The sequence below is a fragment of the Dermacentor albipictus genome, chromosome 6, assembly GCF_038994185.2.
Source record: "Dermacentor albipictus isolate Rhodes 1998 colony chromosome 6, USDA_Dalb.pri_finalv2, whole genome shotgun sequence".
NCBI classification, from domain to species: Eukaryota; Metazoa; Arthropoda; class Arachnida; order Ixodida; family Ixodidae; genus Dermacentor; species Dermacentor albipictus.
Window position 1 is genome coordinate 137179418 of NC_091826.1, and position 16187 is coordinate 137195604.

At 47.6% G+C, this 16187-nt stretch overlaps 1 protein-coding gene across 1 annotated transcript in view; it reads left to right on the plus strand.

Annotated features, from left to right (window-relative positions):
* LOC135902292 (chitinase-3-like protein 1) overlaps positions 1 to 16187 on the plus strand; it is an 830286-nt gene that overhangs the window by 369747 nt on the left and 444352 nt on the right. The window contains exon 5 of the mRNA XM_065432259.1: positions 11373 to 11709. Within this exon, the coding sequence (XP_065288331.1) occupies positions 11373 to 11709 (337 nt within the window). The remainder of the gene's footprint in view (positions 1 to 11372; positions 11710 to 16187) is intronic.

Genomic DNA, 16187 nt, shown 5'->3' on the forward strand with positions numbered 1-16187 from the left:
TAGTAACTTGCGATTCGCTGATGATATTGCCTTCCTTAGTAATTCAGGGGAGCAATTGCAATACATGCTCACTGAGCTGGAGAGGCAAAGCAGAAGAGTGGGTCTAAAAATTAATCTGCAGAAAACTAAAATAATGCTTAACAGTCTCAAAAGAGAACAGCCATTTACAATAGGCAGCGAGGCACTGGAAGACGTAAGGGAATGCATCTACTTAGGGCAGGTAGTGACGGCGGATCCGGATCATGAGACGGAAATAATCAGAAGAATAAGAATGCGCTGGGGTGCATTTGGCAGGCATTCTCAGATCATGAACAGCAGGTTGCCATTATCTCTCAAAAGAAAAGTATATAATAGCTGTGTCTTACCAGTACTGACCTACGGGGCAGAAACCTGGAGGCTTACGAAAAGGGTTCTACTCAAATTGAGGACGACGCAACAAGCTATGGAAAGAAGAATGATAGGTGTAACGTTAAGGGATAAGAAAAGAGCAGATTCGGTGAGGGAACAAACGAGAGTTAATGACATCTTAGTTGAAATCAAGAAAACGAAATGGGCATGGGCAGGACATGTAATGAGGAGGGAAGATAACCGATGGTCATTAAGGCTTACGGACTGGATCCCAAGGGAAGGGAAGCGTAGCAGGGGGCGGCAGAAAGTTAGGTGGGCGGATGAGATTAAGACGTTTGCAGGCACTGCATGGGCACAATTAGTACATGAGCGGGGTTATTGGAGAAGTATGGGAGACGCCTTTGCGCTGCAGTGGGCGTAATGAGGCTGATGATGATGATGATGATCAGGGTCGAAGTGGGCGAGAATGGGTGGTGAGGAGAGAAGAGTGACGAGACGAGAGAAGGCGGTGGCTTCTGCAGTACCCCACGAGAATTGTACGCCTTTCTTCAAAAGATCAGTGAGGGGTCTAGCAATCGTCGCCAAATCTCGAACAAAACGACGAAAGTACAAGTACAGCCCTACAAAACTTCGAACGTCTGCGGCTGTATTCGGAACCGGAATGTTTCGGACAGTGCGAGTTTTGTCGGGATCAGGCTTTACTCCCGAAGCATCAACGAGGTGGCCCAGAACAGTAATTTGGTGGTGACCGAAAAGACATTTCGAAGAGCTGTTAGACGCTCAAGATGAGTGTCGAACGTGGGCGAGAAGACGATGACGTCGTCGAGGTAGGAGAGACATGTGGACCATTTGAAACCACGGAGCAAGGAGTCCATCATACGCTCAAAGGAGGCAGGGGCGTTGCAAAATCCAAACGGCATTACTTTAAATTGGTATAGGCCATCAGGTGTGATGAACGCGGTTTTTTCTCTGTCCATATCGTCAACAGCAATCTGCCAATATACCGAACGAAGATCAATAGACGAGAAATATCTGGAACCATGCAGGCAGTGAAGGGCGTCGTCTGTACGTGGGAGCGGGTTGGCGTCCTTTTTTGTAATGCTGTTCAGGTGACGGTAATCTACACAGAAGCGCCACTTGCCGTCCTTCTTCTTAACCAACACCACAGGTGACGCCCAGGGACTCGATGAAGGCTCAATGATGTTTTTATCGAGCATTTTGTTCACTTCATCTTCAATTACTCGGCGTCCCGACACAGAAACTCGGTACGGTCGTCGGTGAATAGGAGTAGCATCGCCAGTAAGAATCCGATGTTTGACCACGAGCGTCTGGCCTAAAGGGCGATCGTCGAAATCGAAAATATTTCTGTAGGACGATAATATTTGGTAAAGGTAATCAGCCTGCGCAGAAAACAGGTCCGTCGCAACCATTTTCTGTATCTTAGAATCGGCGGCCGACGCTGGCACGATTGGCCTGCTAAGCTCGCAAGAAGAATCAGTTGATAACGCTGCCACGTGATGGTCGCCGAGACAATCAACGTTGGCAAGGCCAATACCTTGCGGTAGAATTTGATTTGCCAATCCAAAGTTAAAAATAGGTATGCGAGTGCGGTTCGCAGTAATAGTAAGTATACTGTGAGGCACGGTAACGTCATACTGTAGTGGAATGTCGGGCAGAGGAGTGATGAGGTATTCGCCATCAGGGACTGGTGGGGAAGACAAGAGTTCAATATAGGCTATTGATATTGGCGGCAGGCAAATAAACCAGGTGGGGCGTGGGCGGCACTGGGGTGCGTCACACGTTTCTGCGAGAAGCGGCAACTCAAGGCGAAAGGTACTGGCAGAGCAGTCAATAAGAGCAGAATGCGCGGAGAGAAAGTCGAGGCCGAGAATTAGGTCGTCGGGGCAATGAGCAATCTCGGTGAAGAGGACAGGGGTGTGGCGGCCGGCAATGCTGACTCGTGCCGCACACATGCCGATGACAGGCACAGTACCGCCATCCGCAAAGCGGACGACGCGTGCCGACGCTGGGGTGAGGAGCTTTTTGAGTCGTCGTCGGAAGGCAGCGCTCATAATAGAAAAATGTGCGCCTGTATCGATGAGTGCAGTGACAGGATAGCCATCAACGTCAACGTCAAGAAGGTTTTGGTTCATTGGTAACGCGAGCAGAGGGTATCAGGGCAGGGTCAACAACGCAGCTTCACCTCCAGAAGCTGCAGTGCCTAGTTTTCCGGCTGGGTCCGGGAGGCGATAGGCGGCGAAGAGAAGCGGCGGGGTTGGGGCGAACGAGACTGACGGCGTCGAGGGGAGGGCGAGCGGCTGTAGCGAAGGTTCGGAACAGGGGCATTAGCAACAGTGGGTTCATGGCGGGTGGCATAGGGGACAGAAGGTCCAAAAGTGCGGCAAAAAGTGGCGGCGTATGTCCGAGGAGGTGGTGGCCATCGGTTGCGGCAGTGACGAGCGACGTGGCCGATGCGACAGCAGTGGAAACAGATCGGCCTGTCATCAGGGGTACGCCAGTCGGACGGGTTGCGGTGAGATATGGCAGAAAAGGACTGTCGGGGACGATGAGGGCGGGTAGAGAAGTAGGGGACGTTGGGTTGAGACATTGTACACACGGAGTTCAGACCCATGTTCTCAAATTTTGTCTGACTACGGCCTGAATCATCGCAATCGTGGTTGCTGGCGGATCGGGAGGCATCGCGGCGAAAGCTGGCGGACAGGCGGCCTCGGCTCACGGCGAACAATACGGGTGACGTCGTCACAGGTGGTAGCCTGATGTGGTCGACCCTCACATGTCGACGTAGCAGCAGTGTTGGGTAGCCGCGTGATGTGGTGTGTGATACGGCGGCTGTTAGCCTGTTCAAGGCAACGGCATTCTTTAATGATGGCGTCGATTGTCGAAACGTTCCCGAAAACAAGTGAATTGAAAACGTCGTCGGCGATGCCTTTTAGGACATGTGACCCTTTATCAGTTTCAGACATAGCGTCGTCAGATTTTCGGGATAGAGTCAAGACGTCGAGGATGTATGAAACGTAGGGCCCTTTAGATGTCTGAACACGAGACGCAAGACCCTTTATTGCGGCAACCTTGCGGCCAATGGGGTCACCGAACGGGAGCTTTTCTTTGAAATTGTCCCAACTGGTTATCTCCTCGTCACGCGTCTGGTGCCACACGCGTAGGGTGCCGCCGAGATAAAAGATGACATTGGCGAGCATGATTCTTGGGTCCCACCTGTTATTAGCACTGGCATGTTGATATAGCTTGATCCATTCGTCAACGTCCTGTCCCTCCAGGCCAGAGAACAGACCAGGGTCGCGATGTTGCGCAACCGTGACGACGGGAGCAGTCGGACCAGCCGAAGCCGTTGCAGAGGTGGCCTCGTCACCAGGAGGCGTGGTGACAAGCTCGATGTACCGACCACTCCGGAGTTCCGTGGCGAAGATGGGGATCGCTCACCTCCACCAGAATGTTACGTGTAGAAAGATACAGACGGAAGAGACTATTTACAAGCTATTTACACTGGACTGGAGCCAGAGCGCCAGGCCGACATTTTTCTCGCGCCAAGGGCACAGACCCACTTCGTCATCGTTCTCGCGGCGGCTCGTCTCTCGGGTATCTACGGATAATATCGTAATAATATACCGGTGAAACGGTAGAATCAATGACCGTCAGGTTAAACGGACATCGCGTGGGCACAGCTAAAGAGCTTCCCGAAGCCATTGCCAAGCATTTAAACCAACCAGGTCATAACTTTGGTGAACCTAATCTCTACATCGTACAGTCACTTTCCCGTTCTGCGCGAGGCAGAAAATCCACAGAATCATACATCATACATAAGTTCAAGACGTCGCAACCAACAGGCATAATCGTTTCAAATGGAGCTTTGGAATGTATTCGCTGTGCTAAATTTGCAACTATAAGCAACACCACTTAGATATTTTTCATTGGGTGGCGTTTTGCGTTTTTTTTTCCTTTTCTTTCCTGCTTTTCCTTTTTGCTTTTGTTTAGATAGAGTATTTTATTTACTTATTTTTTCCACCAGCACAGCTTTCTGCCGCTTCTTTTATTCTCTCTTTTACCGAGAATATAGGCCCCTGTCACCCAGGCCCCTTCCACGAAAGAACACACGGCCGGCTAACACACGGCGATACCTCACATTCCTCGACCGACGTTGAATAGCACGCCTTTCTTTTTCACTCTACCCCCTCGACGGCAACGCACCCTCAGTCGTTGCTGGGCCCGCCCGCATTACTCTCTCTCTCCTTTAGAAGAGCTCTCCCTATATAATATTCTGTGCCGATGAAAGCATATTGTCAAGTGGTAGTGACGGTGAAGACAGCAGAAAAAAATTGGAGGACGCTTAAGCTTCGCCTTCAAGAGTGGGACGCGACAGCGTTCCCGTCGACCCGCCAAGGGGTATAAGACAATGCGCTACGGCACAGCAATCACTTACGATGCGCCCCGCATCGGACTTAGCGCCCACCTATCACGCGGTGAACGTCGAGCAACGCAGCGTTCGGCGCGACAACGAAACGTGCGCCTGAGCGAACGAAACGAACCAAAGAACTCGGTGTCTCGGAGGGGAAACGATTCTTGCCAGCCAAACGTCGTGATCGGCACGGGCAGAGAGATAGATAGTAATCTAAACCGGAAGCACGGCGAAGCGTCGTCAGGGGAGAGGGAGTCCCGCGACGCGCCTGGCAGCGGTCCCAATGCGCGCGCGGCGCGCCTCCTGTCGGGGCAGCGCCGTACATTGAGAGGAGGGGGTCTTCTGTGTTTGCCGCAAGATGGCTCTGCGTGTGCGGAGAGCGCAAAAGAAATGCGGCGGAAACGCACTTCGCAACTCGTGTAATTGTGACTTCTGTACGTTACGTGTTCATAATTACCGATATACACCGCAGTATAACTTTCCACGGCTGGTTTCGAAGGCAACACCGCATTCACTAGAGGCGCGTTTGCACCGCTTGGAAGCATCGAACTCGTGGCTGAGTGGTAGCGTCTCTGTCTCACACTCCGGAGACCCGGGTTCGATTCCCACCGGGCCAATCTTGGAAGTTGCTTTTTATTTATGAAGCGCCTGCCGTGATTTATCGCTCACGGTCAACGCCGCCGACGCCGACACCCGACGCCGACGACACCGGCTTTTCTGCGGCACGAGCTCCTTAACGCTATCGCGTTAAAACTGTGAAAGGTGAAACTAGTGTTTTGTTAGGCGAACCTGTGCCCTCCGAAACCGGCTACACTCGAATCACAACAATAGCGGTGAACATGTCAGCGATCGTAGAAAATCTGATCTGCGGGTTAAGCGCGTTGGCTTCTATACATCACTCGTCGAATGTTCCAGAGCAATCACTGGGACCCACGCGTCTTCCAGAAAGTTCTACACCATTCGCGTCGCGCATACATGCAATCCCATTACACAAGGTTCGGTGACAGCGTACAGCGGATAGGACCAGCGATAACATTCCAGAGACTTCCCATACATGAAGGCGCGTCCTGCGCTAAGCGATAGGAATTGTTATACGATGAAACGCGATGATTCGATGAACAAGTACACGTGTCAATGTGCCACCTAGAAAAAGACAAGTCCAGTTTTTGAAACGTCGGCTCCCGCATTTACTTTGTTCTCGGTTTGCTCATATGCAAAAAGGTAATTATAGGCTCGCGCAAGTTCGGCGGGATAGTAGTCTCGCAATTCTCCTCCAGCTTGTAATAATTACAGAGGCCAATGTGGCTTACTACGGAAATGAATTTCGATTGAAAAACTGAAAATGCAGTTTTATGTTTGCAAATTTAAATATCAGTTCCAAGAAACGCTGTGTTGCTGCTTGGCCTTCGCATGCAAGTACAAAACACCAGCCTTGAGCCATACATTTACCTTTAACTAGCGAATCAACAATATTGTTACGAGGCAGAAGCAGATGATAGTCATCTGATTCTACTTCCTTCAAAAACATTACATCGACATGACCAACAATATTCACTTAGTTTCTGGAGAAACAATTCAGTGACCTATATTTTATGCTTTCTTTAAACTGAAGGTAGCGCTAAAAAGGACGAACACACGGTGAAAAGACGACACAACGACGAAGAAACGCTTCGTCGTTGTGTATAATGTAGGTATTTCTGCATCATGAGTAGAAAAAGAATGAAATTTTAGGCCAAGTCGTAGTGATCTTGTCAGTTAAAGGGAAAACGAAAGTGATTAATAGTCAGGTTCCAAAAAAGAGGTCGAGATGAAGAAGCTACCGCCACAACAGTCGTCGTTGATTTTGTTATGGCACCTGTCGCAACGTGGGTGTTATACATAGCTGTTTTTGATGACGGATACAGAGGAAGAAGTTTGCAACGCTTGCAACAAAACAATTGATACTCCTGAAAGCTTGGTCAAATGCAAAGACTGTCAGTACCCATATCATGTACAAGGCTGCTCCGGAGTTTCTGAGTCGGGTAAACCATTGAGTGCTCGTTCTCGTAAAGCGTTCCTCTGTCCTACATGTCCCCCACAGCCCAGGCGCCTGCTTTTGACATGGCCTCTGCTTTTCTAGAGCTGAATAAAAAACTAGACAGTCTAATGCCGCTGAAAGATAAGGTCGATAACATTGAACAGTCCGTTCAGACGATGTCTGACCATTTCGATGAAATCATCAAGCGTCTTGATAATCATGAAAAAGAAATTACGCACCTGCGAAAAAGAGTGGCACGGGTCGAGAATGCGCGATGCAATGAACAACTGTCTCAGCTTAACACCGATATGGACGAGTTGGAATTCCGAAGCACGAAAAAGAACATAGAAATTCATGGTGTTGCTAAATCTGAGAATGAGAACCTCCTAGCGAAAGTGAACGAAGTGGCTAAGCAAATCAGTATTGCAGAAATTAATGAGAGTGACATTGAGGCCTGCCACCGCCTTCCCGCAAAAGCGAACAAGATACCACCCATTATTGTGCGGTTTCAACGACAAGCACGAAGAGACCAATAGCTTCAAAACAGAAAGTCTTTGGCGGGGAATGGAAAAAACACCTACCTATGTGAGAACCTGACTCGTAGAAATAAATTGTTACTTCTGCAAACAAAAGATTGGGCCAAGAAAAACAATTACCGGTTTTTTTGGTGCTCAAACGGCAAGGTGCTTGTTCGCCAAAAGGAAGGTGATTCTGCTCAAATGATTCGAGATGAGAGTGACCTTGTGGACGTACCATCATAATCAGGTTCCATTTATGTCTGTTGCACTTAATCCCCCTACAATATGATGACACCAAATGCATATCCTCTCCCATGCGAATTCAGTAACAGTGTTAGCTTCGAATTGAAAAAAGCCGTCAGTACTTAAATGCTTTCACCTTAACGCTAGGTCAGTTAGGAATAAGGTAGATGAACTTTCTATTTTGTTAGACAGCTTCGGTTTCCCTTTTGATGTTGTTATGATCTCTGGGACTTGGCTGACCGACAGTGACACCTTTGAATTGCCATCATTTTCAACTTTTTCCTTGAATCGAAAAACCTCCCGTGGAGGCGGTGTATGCATACTTGTTAATGACCATTTTAAGCGTGAAATTTTGAACGAATTCAGTTACCTGAAGGATGATGTTGAAATCCTTTCAGTTATATCAGGAAACATTGTAATGTCCGTGGTCTACAGGCCACCGTCTGGTAACATGGACTCATTTCTTGAAACCATGGAATCTTATCTAAGCTTGGCAAAGAGCAACAAGTGCGACGTGATCATTGGTGGCGACTTCAGCATAGATATGTTATGTACAACTGTGAACAGCGTGAATTTTGATGTGTTACTTAGATGTTACTGTGTCACAAATATGATAACCACAGCAACCCGCATAACCCCTACTTCCCAAACTTGTATCGATCTAGTTTTAAGAAATATTAATTCTCCACTCATTCACTCAGGAGTTACATGCTGTGATATAAGCGATCATATGGGCATATATTTATTTTGCCAGAAGGAGGCCTCGACACGCTACCTTGGTGTAAAAGCAATGTATCAATGTGTAACGGAAGGTTCCCTAGAAAGCTTTCACACGGACCTTCTAGGTGTAGACTTTTCTGACATATATAGCGAAGCTAGGGCGGACAGCGCTTATGACTTATTCTTCGACGCCTTCACTCATATCTATAACAAGCATTTCGTTCCAAAATTAAAGAGGCTACCTAAAACAGTAAGAAAACCATGGATATCACGTGAACTCTACACGCGTATTAAAGAAAAGCACAAATTATATCAACAATTTATTGATACAAAGGATACTCTTGTTCTTGAGCACTTTAAGAAATGCAGAAATAAATTAAATTCTGACATACGACAGGCAAAGTTCAGACATTACGAAAACTACTTTGCAGCTGCATTAAATCGTCCTGATAAGATCTGGCGTAAAATCCGGTCACTCGACTCTGGCATCTCGCAGGTTACAACTCCAGAAAAAATTACAAGCGATGGCATAGAATACTCAGGTAATCCTCTTGCAGAAAAATTTAACAACTTTTTTACGGCCGCACCGAAGTCCTCAGCAGACACAACTCACATGACTATTGATAGATGTCCCTCGTCTTTGTTTCTGGAACCTGTCTCTACAAGTGAAATTTTGTCTACGTTCAGAGGCCTAAAGAACAGTACATCGTGTGATGCGGAAAATATACAGATACGTCCAGTTAAGCACGTCGTTGATATCATTGCTGTGCCATTGGAGCACATATACAACTTATGCTTAGAAACGGCCACTTTTCCCCAGAGATTGCAGATTGCTAGAGTAGCAGTCATATATAAAAAAGGTAGCAAAAATTACTTTGGGAACTATAGACCAATCAGTATTCGCCCCATCTTCTCAAAAGTGTTCGAGAAACTCATTCTTAAGCAAGTTGAAAGTTTTTAAATAAACACAGTATACTTTCTGACAACCAGTGTGGCTTCAGAAAAAATCGATCGATGGAACTTGCTCTTTTACACCAGAAGGAATATATACTAAGGAACTTTGAGTATAGGAACCTCGTCTTGGGAATTTTCTTATATTATAGCAAAGCCTCTAAGAAAATTCCCAAGACGAGGTTCCTATGCTCTTGTTTCAGAAGCTTGAATGTTATAGAATTAAAGGCGCAGCATTACTCTTAATTAAATCTTACCTATCGCACAGACGACACCATGTCCAGATAAAGGAATATAAGTCAACTTTACGAACAGTTTCGTGCGGGGTACCCCAAGGGCGTATCTTAGGACCATTGCTTTTTAACCTGTACATTATTGATATCGTCAGTGTGGATTCTAATGTTCGTTTCATAATCTACGCCGATGATACTAGTTTGTTTTCATCTGACGATAGCAGTAGTAAGCTAAGGACAAATGCAAATGTGCTCCTGGAAAAAATACATGTATGGTCCGATAAAAATCTTTTGTCTGGTAATACTGCAAAGTCAAAGGCACTACTTTTTCGTCCCAAAAATAAAAAAAAATGCGGTGATTTCGGTGAGTTATTTTATAACAGAGACCAGATTGAGTTAGTAAGGTCATTCAAATCACTTGGCGTAGCATTCACCGAAAACATGCTGTGGGACGACCACATAGACAATGTAGCATTAAAGACATCTAGAGCCATAGGATTTATAACGCGTTCCAAAAATTATCTCCCACAAAAGGTAAAACTCTCTCTATATCATGCATTATTTCGCTCCCATCTAAATTACTGCTCATTAGTATGGGGTACTGGTACACAAACCGGTCTGAAAAAACTAGGAACTCTCGAAAAACGGGCCCTCAGATTAGTTCATAACCTGCCAAGTAGACACTCAACAAAAAACCTATTTTTCAAGAACAAGATCATTAACGTTTTCAGCCTCTATGCCTATAGACTACTACGCACCTACAAACTAGAACAAAGAAGATGCATAAGTAATATAGCGGACTTAGTCCTGATTGAATTATTTCATTGCACATACCCACGCCGGCATAAACCACACTGGGTATTACCAAAAGTAAGAACAAACTATGGGCGCCAAATGGTAGCATTTCAACTTCCATCCTTACTTACCAATTAATTGATGAAAATATAGACTTAGGAAGTATTAGCTGCTCTAACCTTCGCAACTACTTTCTCTAACGCGTCCCTTTGATTGTCCAACATTTAGACATCTGGGAACGTTTTTGTGTCTAATTGTGTTATAAGCGCATTTTTGGTTGCTGTTCTTTCGCTGTTTCGTAAGCGTTTTTGCTCTCAGTTGCTGTACTTGTATTTCTTTTCAATCGGTTTATATTTTTTTCACACACGCAGGTGATTGTGTATTTTGCATACTTGCTTTTACACTAATGCTTTGTTTGACTTTGTATTTGCTGTCGTGACAGAGGTGCCGTCGCATGCCACTGCTCACGGGGGGTGGGAACTTAGTCAAGCGTCAATCGCTTTTATTCCCATCCCCTCCATCAATGTAATGGTTATGGAAATAAATAATAATTATTATTATAATTATTGTATTCCAGTGCCTATCGGACGCCGTTTCAAGGACAAAGGTTTTGCAAAGTTGTTGGATCGCTTTCTAAGTGACAGTGAAGAATATCGTACAACAAAATTTTAAATAACACAAATGACTTCTTTGGCGAACCTGCACCTAAAAAAGAACGCAAGATTCGAAACACAAGAAACACAACGAGAGCAGCAAGCGCAATCGGTGATCCTGGAAATCAGATCATCGAATTGAGAGCGTTGGTTGTATACATGACACGTCCAAGGTTGCAGCGTAATGGCTGGTGCCCGCGTGTCCTCCAGAAAGTACTGCAGAATTCACCTAGAGTATAGACCGACAACAGATAGAACCATCGATAACTTTCGAGAAACTTTCAACGCATGCAGGCGCGTCAGGCGCTCAGCGGTAATGTTTAACATTTGTTAGAAGCTGAAAAGCGGCCACCAGAGTAGGATAAACACGTGCACGTGTCAGTATGCACGTTCACTCTTAGAATGAGGGCACTTGGAGAACTCTTCTCGTTGGTGTTTTACCCGAACTGCTTACTGGTTCAGGTACTACCGCACGGCGGGTGCCGTCTACTTTCCGAGACACATGCCATTCGACTTCTGTTCCTCACTCATCTACTCCTCGGTGGCCGTGCTCTACGACCGCGTCCACTGGAGGCGTCCAGTGATGGACGAGGCATTCGTGGCATACTTTCTGGCCCCGGCGCAGCCATCGGGCGTGCGACCTCTATTCAAGCACCGCAGACACACTATCCCCGTCTACTTGACGCTGGGGGGAGAACCCGAGGACGGCGCCAACTTTACCAAGGTGTTTCGGGACGACGAGCGCCTGTTCCGATTCACGCACTACGTGGCTAACTGGTTGGTCGACTACGGCTTTGTCGTGAGTACATAAACGCGTTCATCTTTAGAAAAATGAGTACCCAGGCGGATGCTGCGACTATGTGGGAGTTAGTCTCTGAACAAACAGTTATCACCATCTCGTTAACAGCCGCGTATTTTGTGCACCACTCATATACAGTCAGCTGTCTTTACCCTGGAGTTCACAGTGATCGCCAACTACCAATGCCCTACGTAAACAAACTTCAGGTTATATCCACTTATGTGTAAATCACGAACATTTAGAAAAAAGAACACAAGAGGATGAGCGCCATATTTTAAACGCTGTGTGTAGCCGCGCGCCCTAAGTGTGCTCCAGAGTGCAGCGCCAGCACCGCATTGCACGAGACGCGCGAAATAAAAACAGCTTGCGCCGCTGCGTTCGTTGAGTGTCGACGTGCGATCCGCCGCTCGTGTAGGCGCGTCGGTCTATAGGCGTCGTATATTGTGAGCACTATAGCTTGGTGACCCGGAGGCACGTACGTGATGGCTACAAAAAAAAACAAGTCCTACGATGGCGGACAACAGTGCTCAACATCGACCGCAGTCAACTGTAAGCAACGAGAACCACGCCCCCCTTCCCCCAACAACACGGGAGCAGTCTCAAACTGGCAGGTGCACCTCCCGCCATTTTGGCCGAAGAATCCCACCATATGGGTTGCTGAAGTGGAAGCCCTCTTCGACTCGCGCCATCGACCTTCGACCTTCTTGTCGTCTCTACACTACCGTGTGAAATTCGGGACGAATTCGGTGACGAGCTGAGCCTTCCACGCCCGACCCAACAATACGACCATTTCAAGACCATTATTCTGGGGCGCAAAACTGTTTCAGAAAGCAAGCCACCAGCAGCAACTTCTCAACACGGACAAGCTGGGTGATCGACGACCATCTCAGCTGCTACACCGAATGCGCCAGCTACTCGGCGACAGTATGCAAGATTCCGAGAGTTCTCTACTTCGTGAGCTATCTCTGCAGCGTCTGCCACAAAACCTTTTTCCTGTCCAGGCTGCTGCAGGTGACAGCCTTTGGAGAAGCTAGCTGATCTCGCCGGTCACATCGTGGAATACTCTCGCGCTGGCTCCATGGTTGCATCAGCAACCGCCATGACACCAAATACCCAAGCGCGGCACTCACGCCTCGAAAGCCTCGAAGAAACCATAGAGCAGCTCGCTGCCTCCGTCGGCACGATGGTGACTTCGGCCCCGGCCCCTACAGCACACAGGCATCCTAGGGACGGATGAGGGATGTACCACACGGGATTTTGTTGACATCCTAAGGAAGTCCGAGATTAATACCAAGCACTACGCAAGTGCGACAAAAAACTACCTCCATGGGATGCCCTAAAGTCACTGCATGTGGTACTTGTTTGGGATGTTGGATGTCTCATTTTTTCTCATATACTTGGCTGTCACAGAGGTTTTCAACACGACAATAAGAGCAAGTGTAGAAGGATCACACTGCATATGGCCCTTGATTTGTGGGGTGTATGTTTCTAATTCTCAAACATCGGGCCTGCCATAGAGCACCCAGCTAAATAACTCGGGAAGAAACATCCGTACAGAATAAATACTTTTATTTTGTTCAACGTAGTATATATAAGTAACAAATAGACATCACGCTTAACTTTTAAGCGTTCCCATAGCTCACATAATGCGTGGGATACATACATAATTACCCAACAATTCAGATAAATATGTTGCACAATGCTTTCCGGATTACAATTATATGAATGAACAATGAATGAACTGACAAGGGTTATGTTGCATTAAACGTAAAAACAAATTGTGTGTATAATAAAAATTGTTGTCAGCCTCTAAATAACGGTATGACAGAATGAGTTTCTCCAGGCTGAGTCGGCCTCTGTTGATCTCTCTGTGGTCGCCCTCTAGGGAGCATTTCGGAACCATGGCATGCCTGATTTTTCTGTATTTCAGGGTGGCCCAGAAGGAAGCGTCACTGGTCATGCTGCCTGCACACACATGAAGAACGTGTATTTTTTCTTAAAGTCGGCAAGGTATCTTTGGACTGAAAAGCAAGAACTTTGACAAGAATTACTGCCTCTCGCTTTCTGAAGTTTCCTGAATAAGGGTATCCTTGGCAGTCAATCACTATTCACTTATAAGCCTGTTTTTAAAATAGCATACAAGTGAATATTTACACAACAGTAACTGCACCCAGTTGTCTCGCAGCAACAAGTGCTTTGTGGGTTATCCATATTGTGCCTTCCCGTTCTGCACAAACCATGCACAGGTTGTATGAAATATCCTCATGTGATTCAGCAACATTACGCTCACTGAAACTATAAAAATGAACAATGAGAAACAAGAAAGAAACGTAATGCAAAATCTTCTACAATAAAAAATAACTTACTACAAATCTGCTTGTAGATATTCAGGTTACTGAACTTTTTCTTCCCTTTCGCTCTGAACCAGCTGTACTGTACGGCAACATTCAGAGACAGCAGGCTCTTTAGGAAGTGAGATGTTCGTTGCCGGGCGCTTTCACCTCCTTGTATGGCCATGTTCTTTTTCTGGGAGGGAACGTGCAATGAAAATTTGAAAGAGCGGATTCGCTCAAAACCCACCATAATATTGACACGTGTACTTATCTTTATCGGGCGACACGTTTTGCCGCCTAGCAAATGTTATCGCACAGCGCGGGACGCGCCTGCATTTATCCGAAGTTTCTGCAAAGTTGTCGATGCTTCTATCCGCTGTCTGTTGGCACCGAACCTTGTGTTATCTGGATATCATCGCTTGACGCGAATGATTTAGAACTTTGTAGAAGGCATGCGGGTCCCAACGATTAGTCTGGAACATTCGACGACTGCTGTATAAAAGCAGACGCGCTTCACCCGCTGATCAGATTTACGACGATCGCCGACTGTGTCCGCCGCTCTCGTTGTGTTTTAAGTGTAGCGTGTTTTGTGGGCACAGGTTCGCCCAATAAAAGCTAGTTTTTGCCTTTCACAGTATTGCTACTGTGTTCTTTGACGTCACGACCACGTGACATCTGGTGGAGGTGCTGGGTATCGATCGCCGTACCTCTCGCAACCTACAAGTCCGGACGAAAACACTCAGATGCCGATTGCCTATCCCGCGCCCCCATTGAGCCGCCGCCGCAAGATGACGAGGATGACGACGCCTTCCTTGGAATCATAAGCGCGGAAGACTTCGCCGAACAGCAACGAGGAGACTCGGAGCTAAAAGCCCTAGTGGAGTATTTGGAAGGGCACACCGACGTTGTCCCAAGGGCATTTAAGCGTGGATTATCTTCGTTCACGCTTCAAAACAACCTACTCGTGAAGAAGAACTTCCCACCAGTCCGCGCCAACTACCTTCTTGTTGTTCCGTCGGCGCTACGTCCAATGCCCAATCCCAATCCCACGCATTATGTGAGCTATGGGAACGCTTAAAAGTTAAGCGTGAGTCATGTAGTACTGCACGCCCTACATGACGATTCGACCGCTGGGCACCTCGGTTTCTCCCGGACGCTATCGAGGATACAAGAAAGGTATTACTGGCCGCGCCTAACCACCGATGTCGCCCGTTACGTCAAGACATGCCGCGACTGTCAGCGACGCAAGACACCGCCGACAAGACCAGCGGGATTACTACAGCCGATCCAGCCTCCTTACCGACCTTTTCAGCAGATCTGGATGGACTTGTTGGGACCGTTTCCGCCATCAGCTTCCGGAAATAAGTGGATTGTCGTGGCGACGGACTATCTCACCCGCTTCGCTGAAACTAAAGCTCTACCGAAAGGCAGCGCAGCCGAAGTGGCTAAAATTTTCATCGACAACATCCTGTTGCGACATGGTGCTCCAGAAGTCCTCATCACCGACAGAGCAACTGCTTTTACAGCAGAGCTCACCCAAGCCATTCTGCAATACAGCCAGACAAGCCACAGGAGGACAACTGCCTACCACCCGCAGACGAATGGTCTCACAGAGCGCCTCAACAAGACCGTCGCCGACATGCTAGCAATGTACGTCGACGTCGAGCACAAGACGTGGGACGCGGTCCTGCCGTACGTGACCTTTGCATACAACACGGCGGTGCAAGAAACAACACAGATAACGCCATTTAAGCTGGTTTACGGCAGGAACCCGACGACGACGCTCGACGCCATGCTGCCGCATGTAACTGACGAAAAGAATGATGACGTCGCTAGCTATCTCCAGCGCGCCGAAGAAGCCCGACAGCTCGCCCGCCTGCGGATCAAGAGCCAGCAGAGGTCCGACCGCCGACACTACAACCTCCGACGACGCTTCGTCGAGTACCAACCTGGCGACCGTGTTTGGGTATGGACCCCGACGCTATTTCGGACCATACAAGGTCATCCGACGTATTGGCGCGCTGGACTATGAGGTCGTGCCAGACGGCATTTCGTATTCACAGCGGCGCCGCGCACGATCTGAAGTGGTCCACGTGGTGCGCCTTAAACCGTTTTACGGACGCTGACGAACTTCGTCATTTTTGT